This window comes from Haliotis rubra, unplaced genomic scaffold (assembly GCF_003918875.1).
Source record: "Haliotis rubra isolate DU_JTF1 unplaced genomic scaffold, ASM391887v1 Scf428, whole genome shotgun sequence".
NCBI classification, from domain to species: Eukaryota; Metazoa; Mollusca; class Gastropoda; order Lepetellida; family Haliotidae; genus Haliotis; species Haliotis rubra.
This window is the reverse complement of record NW_025767111.1, coordinates 617,009-643,878: the sequence shown is the minus strand read 5'-3', so window position 1 is coordinate 643,878 and position 26,870 is coordinate 617,009. Positions and strand designations below refer to the sequence as shown.

The 26,870-nt window shown below is 37.9% G+C and overlaps 1 protein-coding gene and 1 long non-coding RNA gene across 6 annotated transcripts in view; one reads left to right on the top strand and one right to left on the bottom strand.

Annotated features, from left to right (window-relative positions):
- Nucleotides 1-726: 726 nt before the first annotated feature.
- On the bottom strand, nt 727-20,563 carry LOC124288890 (cytosolic endo-beta-N-acetylglucosaminidase-like). Of its 5 annotated transcripts, none has more exons than XM_046725474.1 (12): nt 20,448-20,563; nt 9,971-10,167; nt 9,063-9,208; nt 8,146-8,300; nt 7,464-7,612; nt 6,628-6,796; nt 5,785-5,888; nt 5,469-5,577; nt 4,373-4,554; nt 3,331-3,592; nt 2,029-2,147; nt 727-1,386 (listed from the first exon to the last, which is right to left on the bottom strand). In XM_046725474.1, exons 2-10 carry the CDS (start codon nt 10,144-10,146, stop codon nt 3,523-3,525), a joined length of 1,260 nt encoding a protein of 419 aa, XP_046581430.1. In that variant the 5' UTR covers nt 10,147-10,167; nt 20,448-20,563; the 3' UTR covers nt 727-1,386; nt 2,029-2,147; nt 3,331-3,522. The 5 variants fall into 5 exon arrangements, with proteins under 5 accessions (XP_046581430.1, XP_046581429.1, XP_046581433.1 ...); XM_046725473.1 differs by lacking the exon at nt 20,448-20,563 and adding an exon at nt 10,782-10,905; XM_046725477.1 differs by lacking the exon at nt 20,448-20,563 and adding an exon at nt 10,782-10,905 and having other exon boundaries at nt 3,331-3,582.
- Nucleotides 20,564-24,280: 3,717 nt separating this feature from the next.
- The window catches only part of LOC124288895, a 65,712-nt gene continuing 63,122 nt past the window's right edge, over nt 24,281-26,870 (top strand). The window contains exon 1 of the long non-coding RNA XR_006901541.1: nt 24,281-24,392. This is a non-coding gene — a long non-coding RNA (uncharacterized LOC124288895). The remainder of the gene's footprint in view (nt 24,393-26,870) is intronic.

Here is a 26,870-nt window from a genome sequence, read left to right as displayed (position 1 = left end):
TATATGGATATTGGAATGACAAAACTGAAACATATACCTTTGATTTGTTCCTGTCCTGTTATAAATAAATTAATTCTGGGCCAGTCATCATATTTTATATACTCAGTCTTTAAGTTTCAAATGACACAGGTCTTGAGGTAGCCTAGTGGTTAAAGCGTTCATTCATCATGCCAAAGACCCAGGCATGATTGCCCAGATGAGTACAATGTGTGAAGCCCATTTCTTGTGGAATATTGCTAAAAGCGGTGTAAAACCTCATTTGCTTAATTACTTAAAATAAAACAAAGAAATCGCTTCCTTAAACAATCAAGGCTTCACATACACTTTGTGTTTTACTTGCTGTGTGAACAGCCTGCTGGGATCCCAATGTCAATCATTTCAATACCTGGCACTAAAACAATTCATGAACGGGAGTACCCAGGACTCTCAAATATAGTCACAGGAGGACCCTTGCACACTAATGTCCAGCTGATCCTGGCCCGCTAAGGGAGACAAGCATGCACAGCAACATTGACGACAACTTATTTGGCAGAAACCTACCCGTCTTTACGTCTCCAAAGACAGGTAGAAAATACCTGCAGAGAGTGATAAGGCACTTACTGGTGGAAGTCTCCAATAATACTGAATATTTCAATAGCTCAGTACTTTGAGAAAGTAAAATTGCAAGTTGAATAGTTTTACATAGCCAAATGTCTCATAATGATAAAAACATACTTGTACAACCGGTAAGTTGGTTTGACATTTTCTTGCTATTCACTTACTATTAATAATATATGTGAATCACATGGTTTGGCTTTTAAAAGAAGTTTTCTGAATTCACTTTTACAGATGAATATTGTGCAAAATGCTAAAGATTTGTTTTATCCATATATCGACCAATCAGTCAGATGCTTGGTTACACCTGTAACCAACACACCCTATTTTTTCTGTGAACTAAGTAGTGATGAAAATGAATGTTCTCTCAAGAATTCACAGAATGTATAAGATGTAACTCATGTTTTACTCCATGTGCGAGTAATTATCACCCTTTCATTCCCAACATGCTTCTTGAAAACAACACGCACACATTTAGCCTGGAAGACGACAGGAAGGACAGTCTGTGAGGGGTACAACATTGCCATCTCGCATGACAGTCTGTACACACAGGGCACTACCACAGCTGCTGTCCAGGGATAGGACACAGCTGGGGGTGAGGGTTTGTCCCACCAGGACAGGGTCCCCTGACATCTGGTACACATTGTAATACTGCACATACTTGTACCCAGCATCCTCCCACTGTAGGCTGTAGGAGTTATCTCCCCCTGAATCACTTTCCTCTTGGTTGAGACATGAACATGTAAGGTTTTGTACACTTGATGACGGATTTGATGGAGGCTCAGTGAGAATCTGAAATAGGTAAGGATTAGTGTTACCACGGGAAATATTAGCATCAGGGACTTGGCACATACCACATGGCTAAACATTTCTAATGCGTAAATTCTCGTTAAAAATATTCAGTAGGATAGGAGTGTGTAAGTTGGCTTTAACACTGCTTTCATCAGTATTTCCACTTTAAACTCATGAGCATGTGATGCCAAAGACACATCAAGAAACATACTCAGTGTGAGGTGGGATTTGAATCAAAGGGACACAACTCTTCACGACACACTGCAGCAGCTGGGAAGAAGGAAGGAATATAAAAAAATAAATGAAAGTGGACCAAAGTTCCTAGTTGGAAGAAGGAATTTTTAGGAATATTGATAACTCTAGTTTTGTGATTACTGTTTACCTGTTTCAAAGCGCTGTGATGATACTGTTTCTTTTGTTGGGCATTTCAAGAAATATGAAAGCAAAGATACTTAATAGTTTTTTTTATCATTGTTGAGCTGAAATATGAAATTAAAGTTGGTCTGGGAACTTTTGGGAAGGGCTGATAAGTTTCCAGAGTTACCAGTCCTGGTGTCTGGTAGAATTTTCTGTTAAGTTTCCTACACTGTCATAGGTTCTATGTGTGTTGTGTTCCCCATGGCTGACACTGAGTCGACCCACCTGGATCTGTCCCAGGTAAAGACAGACAGAGTCCTGTTCCTTGTCCTCAGCCGATGTCCCCACACTGACCCCCCTGTAGCTTCCACCCAGACACCAGCCTCTCCTCTAACCTGAAACATCTGAACACATACAGGAACGTATTGCCACTGCTGCTCACACAAACATTTTCTGAGTACCATGGGTGGCTGAAAAGCTCTGAGCAAAACTATGAGGGTGTGTACACCCGTAACATTTTGCATGTATTAAGTAAAACACTTTCCATGCTTACAGGTTGCATTGAACCCTAAACACAACTTGGCAGCATATCTCTGCTGGCTTCAGTGTAACTAGGCATTCTCTGAAACAAGTATCTCAACTGGTGCCGTGCCCATCTTGCAGACACAATGGAGGATGCTCCTTCCTTCACCACTTTTTTGGAGGTGTGCAGCAGAGTCCAATATGGGGAGACAGAGACTAAAACAAGATCAGGATGACCTTCCACAGCCTTGAACTGTAAATGTTATAACACAGGATGATCAAGGACACACTACACACCACCTAGATGACACAGTAGGTGTCTCTCATGAAGAGCTGAGAACATTCTGAGGAATGAACTAGGCATGACAAACGTTACAGCACCCTAGGTTCCCTGGCATCTGACTTCTGATCACAATGGTACAGGTTCATTCCACCAGGACAATGCATCACAAGTTTGTTGTTCCAATGGCAACAGTAGCTTTGAATGCATTGAACCTCCTGACCTGACTTCAGTATTACAGGTACTCAAACACTCTAACACTCTAGCAAGCATTTACAAACGATGACAGTCCTTTCTGTTGTATGAGACAACACCAGGAGGGTGACCTCACATTAATTCTCAGTGCGATCCAGCCACTCCAGCATCACAGGCAGGGTGTGCCAGAGGGGATTGTGTTGAAAAGTAATGAACAACCAACTTCATCAACCCATTCCATCATAGTTACGCTCAGAAAGTGACAACCATCCCTACTATTTTGCATTACTTGGTTAATATGTGCAAATCAATAACCACAAGGTGCTTAATAAAAGTTTAAAAATCAAATCCCTAAATATAATAATATACACATGGTCTGAATCATGGTAATACTATTTGTAAAATATATATCAAAAGACACGTATAAAATGCATATGTCTCCTGAATAAAAATGTTTCTAAGAAGAAGATTTGTGAAACAACAGTCTGTAAGTGAAGCATACACTCACCAAATACACCAATACTACCCAATACACATTTCACATAAATGACCTCTAGCAGAAGCATTTTAACACATTGACAAATGCAAACCTTGTTTTCCATTTATTCCTGTTTTGCCAGTTGTTAAACCTGCTGTCTTGTTCATGGGGGCTGATCCACACTTCCTCCACACTAGTCTTCAGTTTCTTCCTCACCACTTCTTCAACCTCTTCCTCCCCAAGACACAGGACACGAGAGTTGTCTCCCTTGGACAGGGTCAGCCTGAGGACAGGCTGCATGTTGTCAGGATCCCCCCTTGCTTGTGAATGTGACAGTCAGCGCTGTGGAGACTGGGGCATCAAGCTGGAACAAACTGTTCTACTGTCCTCATGCAAACTGTATACATGTGTGTAAGTACTCTTACAGAGGCACCACCCTGCCGAACACTGTTACATTCCAGAACATCTCACTCTGAACTGTAGATACCGATATACAGTAGAATACTTTTATAATGAACACAGATATAACGAACTGACGGCTATAGCGAACTGTTTTAAAAGTCCCGACTAACCCGTATATTATCATATAAAAAACTGAATAGCGAACTGCGGATATAACAAACTAATTTCAGTGGTCCCTTGGAGTTCGTTATAAAGGTATTTTACTGTTCTGACATTTACTGTGATAACACATATTACCCTGTACATATATGTATTCAGTCAAGGCTTCTGTAGTTTGCTTGGGGCCTTATTAGCATATACTATTTTATATTACTTCCTTATTAACTTTATTATAATTTACCAGGATGTGCTGGATTTTAAATTCTGGTAAAAAAGTTCAGCACATTCCCTCACACAGTCTTTGAGAAGCTGTAAGTGTTCAGTTAGTTTTGTTTGCTTGTTGTTTAACATCATACTCCTGTAGTTCCAGCTACACTGTATATGGCAGCAATAAATAATGGAGTCTGGACCAGACAATTCAGTGATCAACATCAATGCAATTGGGATACGATCACATGTGTCAACCAAGCCAGCAAGCCTGACAAAATGATTCCATTAGAAGTTTTTACAGATGAGAGTCAATATAGTCTTCAACTCTCTACGGTCAAGAGGAACTAAAACACATCAATATGATGGTCAGCCATGTGACATACTTGAACCACAGTTTTTCTTTCTCCCTCTCCACCTCGCCCCTCAGTAGAAGACAGCCGCCACCCAGGTACCCATCACTTGTTGTGAACTCTAAGCTCTTGACCTCTGACCTCTGACCGTGCATGTTGAAGGACGGCTGTATCTGCTGCAGACTCAGGTTATACCAGGGACGGTCTTTCACAACCTGAAGTGGAGGGGCACTCTCTCTTCATTATGCAATCAATTCAAATCAAATAGCTAAAGTCTGGACTTCATTGTGAAGACACTTATACAGGGGGAGCAATGTATAGCTCCACTTTGTTTAGACTAACATCTAGTCTCTAAAATGAACATATTTTACAAACAAACAGTTCTTAAATTAACTAAACTTTCTTCATTTTTGGAACTTGTTGTTTTCTAGACCACATGTATGGTAGTGAAAGGGGTGGCAATTCAGATGTATCATTAACCGCATTGTTACCATCTAAACACTTCAGGTAATCGATTTGACATATTTCTATGTTAACATGAATCACCTTGATACACTGCAACATCCTACTACTGAAGTGTATACATTAGTCAGCTTTAACCTCACATTCAAGGTGTGCTTGTTTTTCAGACCCTATGTTGGTATACTGTTAGAAAGCATCTTGCCTTTGATGTAATTATGGCAATCACTTTGAAGTCAGTTAATTGTGTGTCACGAGTTTAAAGTTTGGAAAGTGTAGGTGAGTGTAAACATATTTTCAGCTGTTCAAGTCATGAGGAGAATGTTATGCTTATATTCTATAGTCAGAAGTCCCCAATGAGTTCAAGACAGCTGGGACTATCTAGTTCATGCAGAAGCAAACTGCAGGGACTTGATGGTAGGTTCAATGCAACTGAGAATTTGATCCATCCATGTTCAATACAAGGTTTGACTGTGTATATCTGAAGTCATTACATATTGAGTGAAACAACACATCTTGACAAACAACTTGCTCATGTCATGTGACCAGTACAAGAGGATACTTCCATCCACTCACTCATTCACTGAGATAACCATGGTATTTGACATGCCAATTATTCTGTATGTATGTAAGTTACCATAACTGTAAATCCATCAAAACCATATCTTACCTCCCCTTTACAAAAGTATTTTTGTCCTTCACCTTGGCAGAAGGAGGTGCAGAGAAGAGGGCTGGTGAAGGTTGAGGTAGAACAGTGGTCATGTAACAGCTGCCAGAACCTGGAACAAACAGTCCAGGACGTGGAACCTTTGATATATCAGTCCTTAAGTAACATCGATTACAAGAAACTATGATAAAAAATGATTGTACATTGCCCAAAAACTGAACCCGGTTGTCCTCATCATTTTTTTACCTCTAACAATCCAAAACACCAATGGCACACGTGGCATTAGTGCTCCGTGTATTAATTATGTGTTCAGTCCTACCTGTCCTCATTCTTTGTGAAGTTTTCTGCACCCTGTGTCTCGTACACCCACCCTTGGGCAAAGATAGCTGCTGATAAGTTGGCTTGACGAATCTTCGTCATTGCCTGTGAACAGTAAACATGGTTAGATAGGACATTTGTTTTTCAGCTTATCTGAGCTCATTCAAGTAATCCTATAGTTTACAGTAGAAAGTCTGTTTAACATTTCTGTTGAATCTAAAACCTTTTAGCAAGGATGATCATAGCCAATAGTTCTGCTCACAAAATTCTTATAAACATTCTACGTGTATGACAGCCATAGTTTTGAACTTATCATAATGAAATCTGGTATGCATCAAGTATGTGGGACCAGTATTTGGAATAACTAAAATGTGTTTCTATGCATGTTTTGATTTTTGACCTTGATGCCGTTGCATCGAGATTTGGTTTCCACATTCTATGTCTAGCTTTACTGCACTTACAATCAACTCCTAGATTCATCCAGGATTCCAAATTAACTTCCCTTCACCAGTAAATTGGGAAATTTTTTATTTTGTTCAAAATTGGGATATTTGTATATTCGTAGTTTCCTAAATGCTGAGTTTGGCCATAACTAATTATGATAGATTGATATATGCAGCAAGTCTATAGTAGATCTAAGAACATATTCAGTGGACTAGTTTTGACCTGCTCCTGAGCCAGCTATGTATGAATCAAGGTATAATGTAGCGAGTATGCAGTTTACAATTATTCTTGTCATAAACCTTTTTGATCTACTATTACCATGATTACATATAAGAAAACTTTAGGTGAGCTAGAGAGCATCTATATTGGAAAGAAGTGTGTAATGCAAAGTAGTGATCACCTCACAGGAGTTGTATCCTCCACCCCCGGGGCAGCCACGCCCAAACACATCCACACCCACAAACACGTCATGGGCACGCTTGGTACCCGCCATGTTGTAGCTTGTCTGTAGTTTTGTCTCATCCCAGTTATAGTTGAGAAAAATCCCATCACATGCATCGAAGAACATCCTAGGAAAAGATGATTATATGATGTCGGGAAACATAATAGCCATTGTTGTTAAGTCATGATGTAATTATACCAACTTGCCCAAGGTTCTAGACAAAGATGGTGTGCTGAATGTCATGAAATTGATGTGCCACCAAACTAAGGTGGATGCTGACACATACTGGAAAAGATATCATGAAATGAATGCTTATAGCGTAACCTTTCAAAGTTCAGAACTAACCAGCCAACTACACAAGCAGGACTGTAGAATCAGCACATACCATCATACAGAATGGGATGAAAACTATTGAATTGCATTATCAGGAGCGTATGTCATTGTGTCTGGACATGAATCAGGAGTAACAATAAATTCAAATATGTCAAGGTAATTAGTGACATATTCGCTTTCAACAATGTTCAGATTTTTTGTTTTTTTGTTGCTTAATGTCAATCGCAGCAATTTTCCAGCTATATGATGGCGGTCTGTAAATAATGGTCCAGATAATCCACCTGATTCCGTCAACACACGCTGACTTGGTTGACACATGTCATCATATCCCAATTGTGTAGATCGATGCTCACGATGTTATTGTTAATCACGGGATTGTCTGGAATGATTTCCTACTTGCAATAACTTTGTGAGTATCTTGTCACAAACACAAGTACGAATGTGCCCCAGTACGGCCTTACTTGTTTTCCTCATTCAGTTGATCCTGCCATTTCAGTTCCCCTGACCTTGTGACACTATCATACCAGATGACCTTTGACCCTGTGATCTCTGAGTGACATCTCTGTGTGAGATAGGCGACAAACTCTCTAAGGTGGCTGACTTTATCCTCCTGCAGCCAAACATACAAACACATAGAAACAGGATAGCAGAAGGATAATGTGCTTCTGCTGTCAATTTAGTCCCAGTACCATTCTGTCTGTAAATGTCCAGTGATAGTGGCATGGCTTGTATCACAGTGAGTGGGAGGAAGTGGCACACATGGATGCCATAAACGTGATGGCACAGTACAACTCATGCAATTACTCAAAATCGCCAAATGATGAAGCATAGTGACATAGGTCTCATTCCACTCTGAGCCGTCTTATATGATTGACTGAGTGAGTGAGTGAGTTGGGTTTTATGTCACTTTTAGCAATATTTCAGCAATTACACAGTGGGTGACACCAGAAGTAGACTTCAGACATTATACCCATGTAGGGAATCAAACCCGGGTCTTTAGCTTAACTAGTGAACGCTTTAATCACTAGGCTACCCCGAGCAGACATTAACAATGTGGCAGGTAAGTGAAGTGTTTACAAATGATGCATCTATCTCCTACGTTGACAGGCCGAGAAACTCCACACAATTCCCCGGTATACTCACCTCAATAACATTCTCTATATTGATCAGCCAGCCATCGAAGCCATAGTACTTCATTATCTCCACCATCTTGTTAACCAAGCCACGGTAGTCACGTGCTGACTGAAGGAATTCTGAACATACCTGCTTCCCATCATTCCACTCTGTGATAAATGTCCCTAAAGGGGAAACAATCTGTGTGACATCCATTGAAAACATCTTTGATTTAGGGTTAAACTATGAGAAACATATATCAGGAGTTTTACATGTTATTCATTTATGAATTCACCCAGTACTTGGACGCCATGCCTGTGAGCTGTGTCAGAGAGGAAGAACTCACCCAGTACTTGGATGCCATGCCTGTGAGCTGTGTCAGAGAGGAAGAACTCACCCAGTACTTGGATGCCATGCCTGTGAGCTGTGTTAGCCAGAGAGGAAGAACTCACCCAGTACTTGGACCCCATGCCTGAGAGCTGTGTTAGCCAGAGAGGAAAAACTCACCCAGTTCTTGGACTCCATGCCTGTGAGCTGTGTGAGCCAGAGAGGAAGAACTCACCCAGTACGTGGATGCCATGCCTGTGAGCTGTGTTAGCCAGAGAGGAAGAACTCACCCAGTACTTGGACCCCATGCCTGTGAGCTGTGTTAGCCAGAGAGGAAGAACTCACCCAGTTCTTGGACTCCATGCCTGTGAGCTGTGTTAGCCAGAGAGGAGGAACTCACCCAGTACTTGGATGCCATGCCTGTGAGCTGTGTTAGCCAGAGAGGAAGAACTCACCCAGTACTTGGACCCCATGCCTGAGAGCTGTGTTAGCCAGAGAGGAAGAACTCACCCAGTACTTGGATGCCATGCCTGTGAGCTGTGTTAGCCCCAGAGGAAGAACTCACCCAGTACTTGGACTCCATGCCTGTGAGCTGTGTTAGCCAGAGAGGAAGAACTCACCCAGTACTTGGACTCCATGCCTGTGAGCTGTGTTAGTCCAACATGGAGGAGGGATAGTCACTAAGTGGTGACTGAAGTATATAAACATGTCCAAATACTGCCAGTGGTAGAACCGGTATCCAGACCCATCACAGCCTGCAACAAACCTTGGAACAGGGAATAACCATAAGTAAGATGGAAATAACATAAATGGCAACTCAACACTGACATTAATGACATACATCAGGATCATTTAGATATACTGTTCAATTACTATTGCTTCAGTGTGTAGGTGATCGAGGGCGGTAAATTGTACTCTTGGGGTGAATGCCTCCATCCCCTATGTTTAAACGAATAATCACTTGTCTTCCAACTACCTCAAACCTTGAATAAACCCATTATCAACTGTCCCCCATCCACCTGAAACCTCTGTGTTTATACCTATTATCACATGTCCTCCTGAACCCATGTATAAACGCATTATCACCTCTCCTCCATCCACCTCAGGCCTCTTGTTAAACCCATTCTCCCCAGTCCTCTGTCCACCTGACTGCCTACGTGGTGTAGTGGTAAGAGCATCCACCTGGAGAGCGGAAGGTCGCGGGTTTGATCCCTGACCATGTCATACCAAAAGACGTTAAAATATGGTACTTATTGGTCCCTGCCTGGTCCTCGGCATTAATGGGTACAACAAGGACTGGTCGGCTCGGAGTCAGTATAATGTGTCTGAGTGGGGTATTCATGCTTCACTGCGGCATGGTATCTCAGTGGGCTAGCACTATAAAAAACCATCTTAAGTCTGGGCTAGTACAAGCAGCCGCACATACACCTCACCTCTGTCCACCTCAAGCCCTGTTTAAACTCATTCTCCTATCCTCCATCAACCTCGACCTCATGTGCTCCGTTGTTTAAACTTATATTCTACTTACCTGTCGTTGAGGTACCCCCCTGCCATGTCATGGCACACCAGGGTCTTGGGAGTATCTCCGCATCTATTGAAGGAGTGCGAAATCTCAACAGTGCTCTTTGCCAGCTCAGTTTGTGATGATGACTGCCATGACAACACAGCTTCTAAAGACTTCAGCGGGGTTATATCTTCTCTCATCTCCCTTCAGGAACTATTAACCTGCAAAACATCACCGATTTTGTGACTGGTGGAAATGGCACTGTTTAAGCAAAAACGGAATTTTACATATATACATCTGGCAAAAAGTTATGCACTCTGGTAATTTTCACAATGTTGACCTTTTCGACTAACATCAGTGGTGTACACATTCCACTGATGTTAGTTGAAAAAGTCAATATTTCCTTCAATATTTTTACAATGGATATGACACAATACACAAATCATCGGTTTTGGCTCAACGTGATACCTGTTACAAGTATGGAGCCAGAGAGAGGATCAGATAACATGGGGTGAGACAAACGGTTTTATTAGTTGTAACCTGGGAACATTGTAAATCAACATCTAGTATATACCTTCCTTGTACGTACTTGGATAATGCCTGCAATGTACACTACGTCACATTCTTTGACACAGCTGCTTCCAACTCTTGCAGATTTTGAACAGGTGTTTACTTATATGTCATGACAGTGGTGAATATGACTCTTTTATGAGTTATGCATGCCTTGTAGTAAATATATCAATACAGTAACATTGTTGATATTTTTGCACTCGTACTAGTTTGTTTGCATGCAATTCAGAATTGGTTGATAATTGCGTTGGGAACAATGGTTCACCTTCGGGAATATGCTGTTTATCTGGATCTTTTAAATGCGCAAAGTCTTTAATCTCGCTATTTCATCAAAAGCGGCATCCAAAGAAACTAAAAACTCGGAGACAGCAGCAGATGAAATCAGGTTGTCTCCCCTACTTCCTTGTCATTTATCCAGTTGTATGGTTATACGAGGTAGGCCGAGTACATGCACAGTTGCACACTGAGGTGTGCTGAAGCAAACATTTTATAGGCTGGGCGAGATTATAAGCAGTTCAAAGTCAAAGTGTTTTTTATTGCCTATAGGTCACAGGCCCGTATACAGCATATACACAATTTTTATATACATTTACACATGTATACAATAACAAAGGTTCAGTTAACAACACATATATATAATGACATAGAACATGCAGAAATCATACAAAAATATATAATATTATCTTACTGAATTTGCAGGTATTTTAATTCTCTTAGTTCATATGCATGGTATAAATATGTGCTTAATTGTCTTAGAAGTGTTTCTTTATTAGTAGTTAATAGGGATTTCAACTTATGATAATTAGGTTTTTGACAATATACAGATGGTAAATATTTTGATCTAAGAGCATTATAAACATTACTAACAAATAAAAAGTGGTACTCATCTTCTACTCCTAAATTGCACAATGGACAGTTGAGTTCCGTTTCATTAATATTTTACCATCTACCTTCATTATACTTTAATCTTAGCAATCCACATCTAAATTTAATCAATATTTTACGGAGTTTTCTGTCGACAATACATGATAAATATTTTTCGGGAGCTAAAAGACTTTTAAATTCTCTATACATACAATATCGTGAGCTGTTATTTAATGTACACGTCCATGAAAGGAGAAACATATTGATTGCAACTGATTTGAATTCATTCATAAAAGAAATTTTATCACCAACCGTCTGCGAAATCCAGACATAACCAAAACCATGTGAAAAAAGAATATTTCTTATTTATGAAGCATATGTATTGTATCCCAAGTTATCATAGTGCATTTGCATTTTATAGACTTTTAAACGAATTCTGTCTTCATTCATACCAGTGATTTTTAACCAATATTTCAAGGTTTTACACATTGCATTTATAAAGAGAGTACCTTCCACACCCACCATAGACAATAGCGGGAGGAGTTTGTGGAGTGACATTTAAAAATCTTTTACAGGCTATCAAATGGACCTTTTCTATCTCATCAAATTTGTGCATTCCCCATATTTCAGCCCCATAAGTAATATTGGTTGTATCTGCGTATCAAATATTTTAAAAAATACACTCGGATCTATAATTCCAATTATACTGAGTTTAGTAATTACTTCCATTAAAGCCCGTTTACCTCTTAGTGCCAGATCATTTACACCAATTTCTCATTTTAAAAGTTGACGAAAAAATTACACCCAAATATTTATAAGTATTAACTGTTGTTATTGGCTCATCATTCAGAAACCACTTTTTGTTTCACATTAGGCGACCTCCCCTTCTGAAAACAACAATATTTGTCTTATCTAAATTAATTTTTAAGCTCGAGTATTCAGAGAAATTATACAAAATATTTAGTTGATTTTGCAACCCAGGGATTGTATCAGACACAAGAACGACGTCGTCTGCAAACATAAGTAATACAATTTCTAATAAGTCAGGAAATAACTGTATACCATATTTACCATCGTTTGATAATTCATCTGATAATTCATTAATGAATAGAGAAAACAATAGAGGACTGAGCACACACCTTTGCTTTAAACCGACCGGACAGTCAAAATAATCAGTAAATCCATTATCATTTCTAACACAGGCTTTAACAGAGCTATAAATACTCATAATAGCAGTTAACATTTTCCCGTATAAGCCGGATTTAAATAAACAATTCCATAGCTTAGAGCGGTCAATTGAATCAAAGGCTTTTTAAAAGTCAATGAAAGCAACATATAACTTTTTTCATTTCTTTAGGAGACATTTTTCAATGATACCGTGTAAAGTAAAAATATGATCTGTTGTAGAGTATCCTTGCCTAAATCCAGCCTGTGTCTCAGGTATTTTATTCCACATATTTGCCCATTTCGTGATACGAACATTTAAAATGGATGTATATAATTTGCTTAAAATACATAGTAAGGATATTCCTTTGTAATTATCAGGATTTGTCCGATCACCCTTTTTATGTAGGGGGATAATTATTGCCTTTGTCCAAGTAACGGGAAAAGTCCCCATATCAAAGATCTTGTAAAAATGTTTTTCAAAAATGGCATAATAATATGTTCAGATGATTTTTAAAATTCCACAATAACCCCATCAATTCCATCTGACTTCCCATTTTTCAAATGGCTAAGACAAGAACTTATTTCATCTTCAGTAAAAGGAGATTCAAGAACACAATAATCAATCTGGTTTAAAGGCTTATGGTCATCAGAGTTAAAATCATTCTTTGCCGTATCATCAACATGATTGTGTGTGCTAAATAAATCCTTAAAATGATTGAATAAAACAGATTTATCCACAGTACAACATGCGTTTCGAGCGTGATCCAAGATTCTTAACTCTTTCCAAAAGATTGAACTATTATGGAGAGATGATTTTAATATATCGCCTTTCTTTGTTTGGAATATACGTTTAGCTTTTCTACATTCATTTTTATATCTATTTCTTAATTCACAGTAACTGCGTCTACCTGAAACTGATTGAGTATTTCTGAAGCGTCTAAGTGCACGTCCAGCCTCTAGTTTAGCATGTTGACAACTTCTAGTATAAAAAACACGCTTGTTTGCTTTACTTGGTGTTTTCTTGAATATTTCAGCTGCGTTCAAAACATTTCTGATAAATAAATCCAGTGCTTGGTTGATATCAGCATTTACTAAGTCAGTTAATACGTTAAATGGTGGTTGCTGTTTATGTAGCAAATCTACCATGTTCCCTTGTGGTTCTCATTCCATATATAACGATATAAATGTTCTTCATTACTGGGATTATCTACGCTTGTAAATTCAGCAGAGTCAAAGGTTAACAGTAGCAGCAGTTAAATCCATGAAGATTGGTAATCTATATACAGTTTTATCCCTTGAGGAGGGCCGAATGTCTCGTGGGCCTACTTTAAATGTTTGACACGAACGAATGAATTGAAATATAATCATAGTATACTACTGTCGCCGGCAGCTGTATAAACAGCTGTTTAAAACAACTCCGTCTCCTAATATTTGTCTCGGACAATAAGAGACCCCAATCTGCGACACTACAAGTATATCAAACCGCAAAGATATCAAGCACTTTTGTCTACACAATAGTAGTAACTGAATATTTGTCGGTTTTTTTTACGTAATTTAAAAAAGTGTTAGTATTTTCGTTTCAACAGGAAGTGTGATAAACTAGGGCCTTGAAGTCATTATTATTTTTTTCGGCTACGATAAAGTGTTACTATCAATAATATACTCACATCTTGCATTTACAATAGGTTGTGTTCGTCTGCGTGCGTTTGTATAAGATAAATAGATATGTTGTCTATTAAATAATTATGCGTTTTAATATAGATTTGACCGATGTCAGTTTAAATGTAAAAGAATGGACCACGATATTGTCATTGGGTTAAGAAGTAGTTTGTATTTATGAAAATGGATACTATGCTTTCATATATAAATCATTAATTAATGTACATTCATTTATGTAAATTATTGCTACTTAGTCAGGTTCTCCCTAAATAGTACATAAGGTAAACAACACATAATTGTTCCAAACTATCACGAAAAGGATTCCAAGATAAGTTTGAAAATATTTTTCACTAACCTTTATACTCAATACACACCTATATATGCCGCACAGGGAGCCAACGGTTCATTGAAAACACGTACTGTGATTCGTACGTAAGTGCACCCCGCGATTTTTCTCACCGTTTCCAAATATTACTCAAATTAACCACACTAAACGCCAAAAATACCGTTACCCTCCTTCCTAATGACGGAGGTATCTATTTCTAGCTGGCGTTGTGACGTGTGGACGTCCACTTCTTGGTCTGTCTACGGTGACCCCAGTCTGTCTGAATCCCTGAATCAGTCTTAGAACCGTGATACGGTGGCATCCGAGGGCGTTGGCAACATCATTGTATGTCGCCCCCATCTGCACCATCCCAATGTCTCTTTCTCTCTCCTCAGCTGTTAATCGTGGCCTATTTCTCGTACTTGTGTATCATATCATGTATTCTAGGCTCTCTTCATACCCAATAGAATCATTCTACATGTGAAATTGATGCAAATACTGCTTGAATATTGCTGCGTTTTGGCGATTGACATTGCTATGTGTAAACAGCAAAAATGTTAACAAAGATAATTTTAGATGTTCCTAAACATTTTTTCACAATATCAAAGACACGTTTTACTTGTTTTCACTAACGCAAATCAACAGAAAATGTTTTAAAAGATTTGAAATCATAGGAATGATTATTTTACAATTTTACACACTCTACAAAAGTTGTTTCTTGTTCTGTTGAAAATGGTGACTTTAAATGGTTTATCTTTGTCCCATAGCAGAATTTTATATCAACCTTTCTTTGGGACATCAAAATCACTGTTATTGGTTTATTTCGGCATGGACGAATATAGGACAATTTAACTCTTCTGAAAAGATGCATTTCACCTAAATATGAATGCATTTGAGAATCTTTTTTTCGTGATTTGCACAAAGCTGTGTTGTTAAACTAATACCTTCTAACATATCTTTGATGGTTTTTTAGTAATTCATAGAGGTAGGATGGTAACGTTTCTTTTGGCGTTTAGTGTATATTATAAGACACTTTCAGATTTATTAATATCTTTGTAAATATAAATAGATACTACGTGTGTATGTGTGCATGTTGGCGCACTTCCCGTATCGTGTTTAAAAATACAAACAGCACAACCCGTAACACATATTTTATACAAATATGAACATTATTTCCGTTTTGGATTAAACTGTCAGCAAGATCTAAACCTGGAAAGGTTACTCTGTTTCATGAATTAATCACGTACGAACAATCCTTTGTCTCTATACTTAGCAAATGAATCATTAATATGTGTAGACTACATTGAATTTCGGCGAAAGGTATGGAGATCTGGAAGAACAAACAACCATGTATCTAAATCAGTCATATCTATCTATTTACTACCCTGACTGGCAATGGATTATTTTTAGCATTCTGTGAGGAACGTCTTTGAGTCTCAGATAACTCAGCAAACATTAACACGCCTATTACACTACACATATTGTTCACTCGTGACCATATCAGTATTAATATGATAAGACTAAGCTGTCCAATCCGATCTACAGATAATGTAAAACAAAGTATTGCAACTTTGTCTAGTTTCTTTTGTAGCAATGTTGTCTATTGTATCTTTTTAACAGTTTGGGCCGTTTCGTACGCGTGTACTCTGTGAGGGTATAAATGTGGTTGTTACTTGCTGACGTGTACACATTCAGGATATTTAGACTGACTGACTGAGTTGGGTTTTACGCCTCTTATAGCAATATTCCAGCAATATCACGGCGGGGGACACCATAAATGGGCTTCACACATTGTACCCATGTGGGGATTCGAACCCGGGTCTTCGGCGTGACGGGCCAACGCTTTAACCACTAGGCTACCCCACCGCCCCCAGGATATTTAGATATCAGTACTAAATTTCCTTCATGTGAATTATTGATTAGGCGTTTATCGTTGTTTTAATGATTCAGATATGTGAATACGCAGCATGTTTTTACATTTCGTGTCTATAATTTAACACTTTAATTCCAATCCTATACTGTACCTAATGCATATATATATTTATCTATTGATAACATACCCAGACTAAGACAATATTGCAGCAAGATTATGTGTGACATATCTCATCACTAAGTCGACTTGAGTATCAGATTTCATGTGACCTATTCTCTTTTTCTCTTGTATCTTTTATATCTCTCCAAGCATATACACCAATGTTGTAAATCACCTCTACTGTCATGTAGAAAGATACTTCATTCATCAATGTTGTAAATCACCTCTACTGTCATGTAGAAAGATACTTCATTCATCAATGTTGTAAATCACCTCTACTGTCATGTAGAAAGATACTTCATTCATCAATGTTGTAAATCACCTCTACTGTCATGTAGAAAGATACTTCATTCATCAATGTTGTAAATCACCTCTACTGTCATGTAGAAAGATACTTCATTCATCAATGTTGTAAATCACCTCTACTGTCATGTAGAAAGATACTTCATTCATCAATGTTGTAAATCACCTCTACTGTCATGTAGAAAGATACTTCATTCATCAATGTTGTAAATCACCTCTACTGTCATGTAGAAAGATACTTCATTCATCAATGTTGTAAATCACCTCTACTGTCATGTAGAAGATGATATACTTCATTCATCAATGTTGTAAATCACCTCTACTATCATGTAGAAAGATACTTCATTCATCAATGTTGTAAATCACCTCTACTGTCATGTAGAAAGATACTTCATTCATCAATGTTGTAAATCACCTCTACTGTCATGTAGAAAGATACTTCATTCATCAATGTTGTAAATCACCTCTACTGTCATGTAGAAAGATACTTCATTCATCAATGTTGTAAATCACCTCTACTGTCATGTAGAAAGATACTTCATTCATCAATGTTGTAAATCACCTCTACTGTCATGTAGAAAGATACTTCATTCATCAATGTTGTAAATCACCTCTACTGTCATGTAGAAAGATACTTCATTCATCAATGTTGTAAATCACCTCTACTGTCATGTAGAAAGATACTTCATTCATCAATGTTGTAAATCACCTCTACTGTCATGTAGAAAGATACTTCATTCATCAATGTTGTAAATCACCTCTACTGTCATGTAGAAAGATACTTCATTCATCAATGTTGTAAATCACCTCTCTACTGTCATGTAGAAAGATACTTCATTCATCAATGTTGTAAATCACCTCTACTGTCATGTAGAAAGATACTTCATTCATCAATGTTGTAAATCACCTCTACTGTCATGTAGAAATATACTTCATTCATCAATGTTGTAAATCACCTCTACTGTCATGTAGAAGATACTTCATTCATCAATGTTGTAAATCACCTCTACTGTCATGTAGAAAGATACTTCATTCATCAATGTTGTAAATCACCTCTACTGTCATGTAGAAAGATACTTCATTCATCAATGTTGTAAATCACCTCTACTGTCATGTAGAAAGATACTTCATTCATCAATGTTGTAAATCACCTCTACTGTCATGTAGAAAGATACTTCATTCATCAATGTTGTAAATCACCTCTACTGTCATGTAGAAAGATACTTCATTCATCAATGTTGTAAATCACCTCTACTGTCATGTAGAAAGATACTTCATTCATCAATGTTGTAAATCACCTCTACTGTCATGTAGAAAGATACTTCATTCATCAATGTTGTAAATCACCTCTACTGTCATGTAGAAAGATACTTCATTCATCAATGTTGTAAATCACCTCTACTGTCATGTAGAAAGATACTTCATTCATCAATGTTGTAAATCACCTCTACTATCATGTAGAAAGATACTTCATTCATCAATGTTGTAAATCACCTCTACTGTCATGTAGAAAGATACTTCATTCATCAATGTTGTAAATCACCTCTACTGTCATGTAGAAAGATACTTCATTCATCAATGTTGTAAATCACCTCTACTGTCATGTAGAAAGATACTTCATTCATCAATGTTGTAAATCACCTCTACTGTCATGTAGAAAGATACTTCATTCATCAATGTTGTAAATCACCTCTACTGTCATGTAGAAAGATACTTCATTCATCAATGTTGTAAATCACCTCTACTGTCATGTAGAAAGATACTTCATTCATCAATGTTGTAAATCACCTCTACTGTCATGTAGAAAGATACTTCATTCATCAATGTTGTAAATCACCTCTACTGTCATGTAGAAAGATGCTTCATTCATCAATGTTGTAAATCACCTCTACTGTCATGTAGAAAGATACTTCATTCATCAATGTTGTAAATCACCTCTACTGTCATGTAGAAAGATACTTCATTCATCAATGTTGTAAATCACCTCTACTGTCATGTAGAAAGATACTTCATTCATCAATGTTGTAAATCACCTCTACTGTCATGTAGAAAGATACTTCATTCATCAATGTTGTAAATCACCTCTACTGTCATGTAGAAAGATACTTCATTCATCAATGTTGTAAATCACCTCTACTGTCATGTAGAAAGATACTTCATTCATCAATGTTGTAAATCACCTCTACTGTCATGTAGAAAGATACTTCATTCATCAATGTTGTAAATCACCTCTACTGTCATGTAGAAAGATACTTCATTCATCAATGTTGTAAATCACCTCTACTGTCATGTAGAAAGATACTTCATTCATCAATGTTGTAAATCACCTCTACTGTCATGTAGAAAGATACTTCATTCATCAATGTTGTAAATCACCTCTACTGTCATGTAGAAAGATACTTCATTCATCAATGTTGTAAATCACCTCTACTGTCATGTAGAAAGATACTTCATTCATCAATGTTGTAAATCACCTCTACTGTCATGTAGAAAGATACTTCATTCATCAATGTTGTAAATCACCTCTACTGTCATGTAGAAAGATGCTTCATTCATCAATGTTGTAAATCCACCTCTACTGTCATGTAGAAGATACTTCATTCATCAATGTTGTAAATCACTGTCATGTAGAAAGATGCTTCATCTGTTGTAAATCTGTCATGTAGAAAGATACTTCATTCATCAATGTTGTAAATCACCTCTACTGTCATGTAGAAAGATACTTCATTCATCAATGTTGTAAATCACCTCTACTGTCATGTAGAAAGATACTTCATTCATCAATGTTGTAAATCACCTCTACTGTCATGTAGAAAGATACTTCATTCATCAATGTTGTAAATCACCTCTACTGTCATGTAGAAAGATACTTCATTCATCAATGTTGTAAATCACCTCTACTGTCATGTAGAAAGATACTTCATTCATCAATGTTGTAAATCACCTCTACTGTCATGTAGAAAGATACTTCATTCATCAATGTTGTAAATCACCTCTACTGTCATGTAGAAAGATACTTCATTCATCAATGTTGTAAATCACCTCTACTGTCATGTAGAAAGATACTTCATTCATCAATGTTGTAAATCACCTCTACTGTCATGTAGAAAGATGCTTCATTCATCAATGTTGTAAATCACCTCTACTGTCATGTAGAAAGATACTTCATTCATCAATGTTGTAAATCACCTCTACTGTCATGTAGAAAGATACTTCATTCATCAATGTTGTAAATCACCTCTACTGTCATGTAGAAAGATACTTCATTCATCAATGTTGTAAATCACCTCTACTGTCATGTAGAAAGATACTTCATTCATCAATGTTGTAAATCACCTCTACTGTCATGTAGAAAGATACTTCATTCATCAATGTTGTAAATCACCTCTACTGTCATGTAGAAAGATACTTCATTCATCAATGTTGTAAATCACCTCTACTGTCATGTAGAAAGATACTTCATTCATCAATGGAAGATGATTGTTTCATGCTGCTCTTTCCTATGTCTAAATATTGGCGTTTCTTTAATTCGATGACTTTTGGAGTACATGTATGTGAAGAATATGTACGTATTTACTGACCCATGCATGTGCTGCTATTATGTTTTCATCCAATAAACTGTCAGTGGTTGCTCATGAACACGGAATAATATTCCACCACCATGTGGTTGCTCATGAATACGGAATGATATTCCACCACCATGTGGTTGCTCATCAATACGGAATAATATTCCACCACCATGTGGTTGCTCATCAATACGGAATGATATTCCACCACCATGTGGTTGCTCATCAATACGGAATGATATTCCACCACCATGTGGTTGCTCATCAATACGGAATGATATTCAACCACCATGTGGTTGCTCATCAATCTGGAATGATATTCCACCACCATGTGGTTCTCATCAATCTGGAATGATATTCCACCACCATGTGGTTGCTCATCAATACGGAATGACATTCCACCACCATGTGGTTGCTCATCAATACGGAATGACATTCCACCACCATGTGGTTGCTCATCAATACGGAATGATATTCCACCACCATGTGGTTGCTCATCAATACGGAATAATATTCCACCACCATGTGGTTGCTCATCAATACGGAATAAAATTCCACCACCATGTGGTTGCTCATCAATACGGAATGATATTCACCACCATGTGGTTGCTCATCAATACGGAATAATATTCCACCACCATGTGGTTGCTCATCAATACGGAATGATATTCCACCACCATGTGGTTGCTCATCAATACGGAATGATATTCCACCACCATGTGGTTGCTCATCAATACGGAATGATATTCCACCACCATGTGGTTGCTCATCAATACGGAATGATATTCCACCACCATGTGGTTGCTCATCAATACTATTCCACCACCATGTGGTTTCTCATCAATACGGAATAATATTCCACCACCATGTGGTTGCTCATCAATACGGAATAATATTCCACCACCATGTGGTTGCTCATCAATATGGAATAATATTCCACCACCATGTGGTTGCTCATCAATACGGAATAATATTCCACCACCATGTGGTTGCTCATCAATACGGAATGATATTCCACCACCATGTGGTTGCTCATCAATACGGAATGATATTCCACCACCATGTGCTTGCTCATCAATACGGAATGACATTCCACCACCATGTGGTTGCTCATCAATACGGAATGATATTCCACCACCATGTGGTTGCTCATCAATACGGAATGATATTCCACCACCATGTGGTTGCTCATCAATACGGAATGATATTCCACCACCATGTGGTTGCTCATCAATACGGAATGATATTCCACCACCATGTGGCTGCTCATCAATACGGAATGATATTCCACCACCATGTGGTTGCTCATCAATACGGAATGATATTCCACCACCATGTGGTTGCTCATCAATGCTATTCCACCACCATGTGGTTTCTCATCAATACGGAATAATATTCCACCACCATGTGGTTGCTCATCAATACGGAATAATATTCCACCACCATGTGGTTGCTCATCAATATGGAATAATATTCCACCACCATGTGGTTGCTCATCAATACGGAATAATATTCCACCACCATGTGGTTGCTCATCAATACGGAATGATATTCCACCACCATGTGGTTGCTCATCAATACGGAATGATATTCCACCACCATGTGCTTGCTCATCAATACGGAATGATATTCCACCACCATGTGGTTGCTCATCAATACGGAATAATATTCCACCACCATGTGGTTGCTCATCAATACGGAATGATATTCCACCACCATGTGGTTGCTCATCAATACGGAATGATATTCCACCACCATGTGCTTGCTCATCAATACGGAATAATATTCCACCACCATGTGGTTGCTCATCAATACGGAATAATATTCCACCACCATGTGGTTGCTCATCAATACGGAATGATATTCCACCACCATGTGGTTGCTCATCAATACGGAATAATATTCCACCACCATGTGGTTGTTCATCAATATTCGGAATGATATTCCACCACCATGTGGTTGCTCATCAATACGGAATGATATTCCACCACCATGTGCTTGCTCATCAATACGGAATAATATTCCACCACCATGTGGTTGCTCATCAATACGGAATGATATTCCACCACCATGTGGCTGCTCATCAAAACGGAATGATATCCCACCACCATGTGGCTGCTCATCAATACAGAACGATATTCCACCACCATGTGGTTGCTCATCAATACGGAATGATATTCCACCACCATGTGCTTGCTCATCAATACGGAATGATATTCCACCACCATGTGGTTGCTCAGCAATACGGAATGATATTCCACCACCATGTGGTTGCTCATCAAATACGGAATGATATTCCACCACCATGTGGTTGCTCATCAATACGGAATGATATTCCACCACCATGTGGTTGCTCATCAATACGGAATAATATTCCACCACCATGTGGTTGCTCATCAATACGGAATAATATTCCACCACCATGTGGTTGCTCATCATCAATATATCGGAATGGAATATTTCCACCACCATGTGGTTGCTCATCAATACGGAATGATATTCCACCACCATGTGCTTGCTCATCAATACGGAATAATATTCCACCACCATGTGGTTGCTCATCAATACGGATTGATATTCCACCACCATGTGGTTGCTCATCAATACGGAATGATATTCCACCACCATGTGGTTTCTCATCAATACGGAATGATATTCCACCACCATGTGGTTGCTCATCAATACGGAATGATATTCCACCACCATGTGGTTGCTCATCAATACGGAATGATATTCCACCACCATGTGGTTGCTCATCAATACGGAATGATATTCCACCACCATGTGGTTGCTCATCAATACGGAATGATATTCCACCACCATGTGGCTGCTCATCAATACGGAATGATATTCCACCACCACGTGGTTGCTCATCAATACGGAATAATATTCCACCACCACGTGGTTGCTCATCAATACGGAATAATATTCCACCACCATGTGGTTGCTCATCAATACGGAATAATATTCCACCACCATGTGGTTTCTCATCAATACGGAATGATATTCCACCACCATGTGGTTGCTCATCAATACGGAATGATATTCCACCACCATGTGGTTGCTCATCAATACTATTCCACCACCATGTGGTTTCTCATCAATACTATTCCACCACCATGTGGTTGCTCATCAATACGGAATAATATTCCACCACCATGTGGTTGCTCATCAATACGGAATAATATTCCACCACCATGTGGTTGCTCATCAATACGGAATAATATTCCACCACCATGTGGTTGCTCATCAATACGGAATGATATTCAACCACCATATATGACCCCGAGACGTGTTTCCTGGAACTGGTGAGTTACCTCTGCGTACTTCTCTGAAACTGTTACTATTCCACGTAAGTTAAAAAACCACCAATTGATAAGATATTACGGGTGTGACATTTGGAAACAGGAAGTTGAGAGATGCGACACTCTCCCCCACCCCTCATCTGAATGTACAAACCGTAAATAGATAACCTATAACGTGATGAATATTGCCTTCTCTTCGTCACTGTTAATATATATCGATAAATTCAATTTGGTCAGTCTAAAATATAATTCCTAGTTTCTCATCTTGCATAACTTTAATATAAAATTTCCAAACGCTAGATATATCAAATATGAATGCAAAAGATCAACAATAATTATATAGCAATATTTAGCCAACAAATACTACACTGACACATTTTTAATTGATAAGACCGTTCTTTCTTCTTTATATAGCCATTCTGCCTTGGTTTAGAAACAACACTCTACCTCTCGTCCTCGTTTTTGCGCGAATGTGACGTCAAGCATAATCAATTTTGATTGGTTAGAATCGACCCAGTTAGTTTTAGGTGATTCCCCGTTTTTTATCACGTGACATCAAAGCTTGATTTTGACCTTGTTGAACCCAAGCGTCACAGAAACGTACCTGATTATGGTGACAAGTCATATCGCGGATATATTGAACATTGAAATACAGGTATGTCATATAAATACACATTGCATTGTATTCTCTGTTTTAGTAATCTTTATTTGTGTGTCGTGGTGCAGATGTACTTATAATTCATTCATGTGCAGATATTATGAGACATCGTGGTCATATTGGTACGGCGACATCGATTGGGCAGTTGTCATAAAATACATATTCATGAAGAACACCTATTCGTTGCTCATATATTATATCAATGGTCGAAAATGTAGTACACTATACGGATTAGCTGAATTCATGGCTAAGCCCTCGACTTTGTATTGCCACTCATTCAGCGTGATCCCGTGAACGCTAGGTAGGCTTCGAATGCTGAGTAATCATATTTGTCTAACATAATGGTGTTCTTTTACCACACAAATGATTCCAGAGATAAATAATAAAAAAACCTCTCACTGGTAGAAATGGGATTATATATTAGCTGCTGCATTATTATACACTTACCCGTACAGCTCCAACATTAGAGACCAGCATCCAGCATATAATGACCACAGGCAGGAACATATCGACAATTTGACACCTTGATTTTCACCAACAACAAAACAAATAGTTGAAAACACTTGTAATTTAAGACATATTCTGTCATACAGACCCTGAAATAAATATACCCAATGCATCATATGCAAAGTAGAATGTGTGGCAATTCTAGATTACCATAATTTCAGGTTTCTTTTTATTGTAATTTATTAATATAATTCAGAAAACTTTTTTTCTGTAAAATATGTTTATTTCAGAGACTAGATGTTTTATAATCTGTCGCTGTAAAATCATCAGATTAAATTAACCTGCAGCTATACTTTATTATGTTATGTCATACTATATTATGACACCTCGCATGTATTTATCCCATCTGTCTGATGTGTATTTTTTCTATATTAATAAGTAGTTTTGTGTTAACTATAGGATCATCCTCGATAATCTCCAGGGTATACGTTATGATCACTCGTAAGGTATCTACCCTGGAGATGATCAAGGATGCTATAGGATACACAAGCAAGAAATAGCCCCAGCTATAATCCTAGTTTCGTCTACTCATGTTTTCTGAAATTAGAATGTATTTCTAGGTTTACAGATAGATTTAATGTATTGCCTGCTTGATAAAACTATAAATGATAAGGAATATGTCAATTAAAATATCAAACACTAAATTTAAGCAACAAAAATCGAAACAAACGTTATTCCTGCAATATATTAATCACATGTTACAATAATCAGCCAGGCTATCACAGTGTTTGTGGAAGTTACGACTGTTGTGAAAGGCACATGCAACTTGACCCTATTATTATGTTTTCTTTCTTGTATTAAACAACAGAGACTATTGATCTCGAAGTGGCCCCGACTCGATGTATGCGTTTCATTTTAAACCAAGACAAGAATCAATATAAGCATATCTATAAATTCGTATCGCAGCATATATGTGTGTGTATAGCATGTTATATCACATACATGTATTTGACATTGCACACTCACTCACGCACACTCGCACATAATTTTCCTCACTTCTCCCGCGAAGTTCACACATAAAAAATGTTTTAAGTAAGATGTCCAGTCACCATTGAAATTTAGATTAGCTTTTCAATGCATTTTTACTCCCCAACCTTCCCGTGAAAATGTTCGCGATGTTGTCATGAGAAGTATGAAATGAAATGTAACCAGTCGACCATGTTCAACATTTTGGTTCCGTCGCGCTTCTCAATCATCGGCATTATGTGGTCCTAATCGCTGACAATTAACGAGTCCACTTAGAAAGATTTCCTGGACTTTCTAATGTTCTAAGACTGTATGATTAAATTTGATAGACAGAAGGCAAAGTGCATCAACATTACATACAATTGGAAAGTGTAAGTCATCATGCATTATGCTACTTGACTTGCTGTAATGAATTAATCACAGGAATTCGAAGCCTAGCTTTGATCTCTACAAATCAGTACTGTACAAATAAACATTATTTATTGACCAATGTATAATATCCTGGATCCATGGGTCAATAAAAATGTATCTTTTTTAAAACAGGTTCGACTTCCTTGTCTTGAATATTAGCCATTAACGAAAGCAGCAGTGCAGTTGTATAAACACTTATAACATCAAATAGTTCTCACCATGTCTACCGCTATAAATACAGTTATGTTTACGAGCTTGGATTTTACTCATGCTCATATACAGAGGAATGATGATGCTTCATTTTAAGGTATGCTTTAATGTATTATTGTTTGTTTTTGACACGAGTATACAGATGTCAACTTTTAATCCTTAGCATGTAAAACGTACCATTACAAAGCGAATATACTAATGCATTTCATATATCATTTTAAACATGTTAAAATGAAGTGCCATTACACACGACTAGACGTTTGTGGTCAGTCAGGCGTTACAAATATACTCCAGCATAAGACAACAATAAATGTATTATTTACTTAATGATCGAAAATAACTTTAGGCTTAGAGCAATTAGAAAAGGACATCCGTAAGCAG

Bases quoted from the DNA above. Each gene is read 5' to 3' on its own strand.
- LOC124288890 (XM_046725474.1), bottom strand. From the start codon at position 10,146: ATGAGAGAAGATATAACCCCGCTGAAGTCTTTAGAAGCTGTGTTGTCA. The intron at 5,889-6,627 runs GTGATCACTACT...TACTGTTCACAG, and splicing joins GAGGATACAACTCCTGTGAG to GCAATGACGAAGATTCGTCA. The intron at 5,578-5,784 runs GTAGGACTGAAC...TGTTTGTTCCAG, and splicing joins TTCACAAAGAATGAGGACAG to GTTCTGGCAGCTGTTACATG.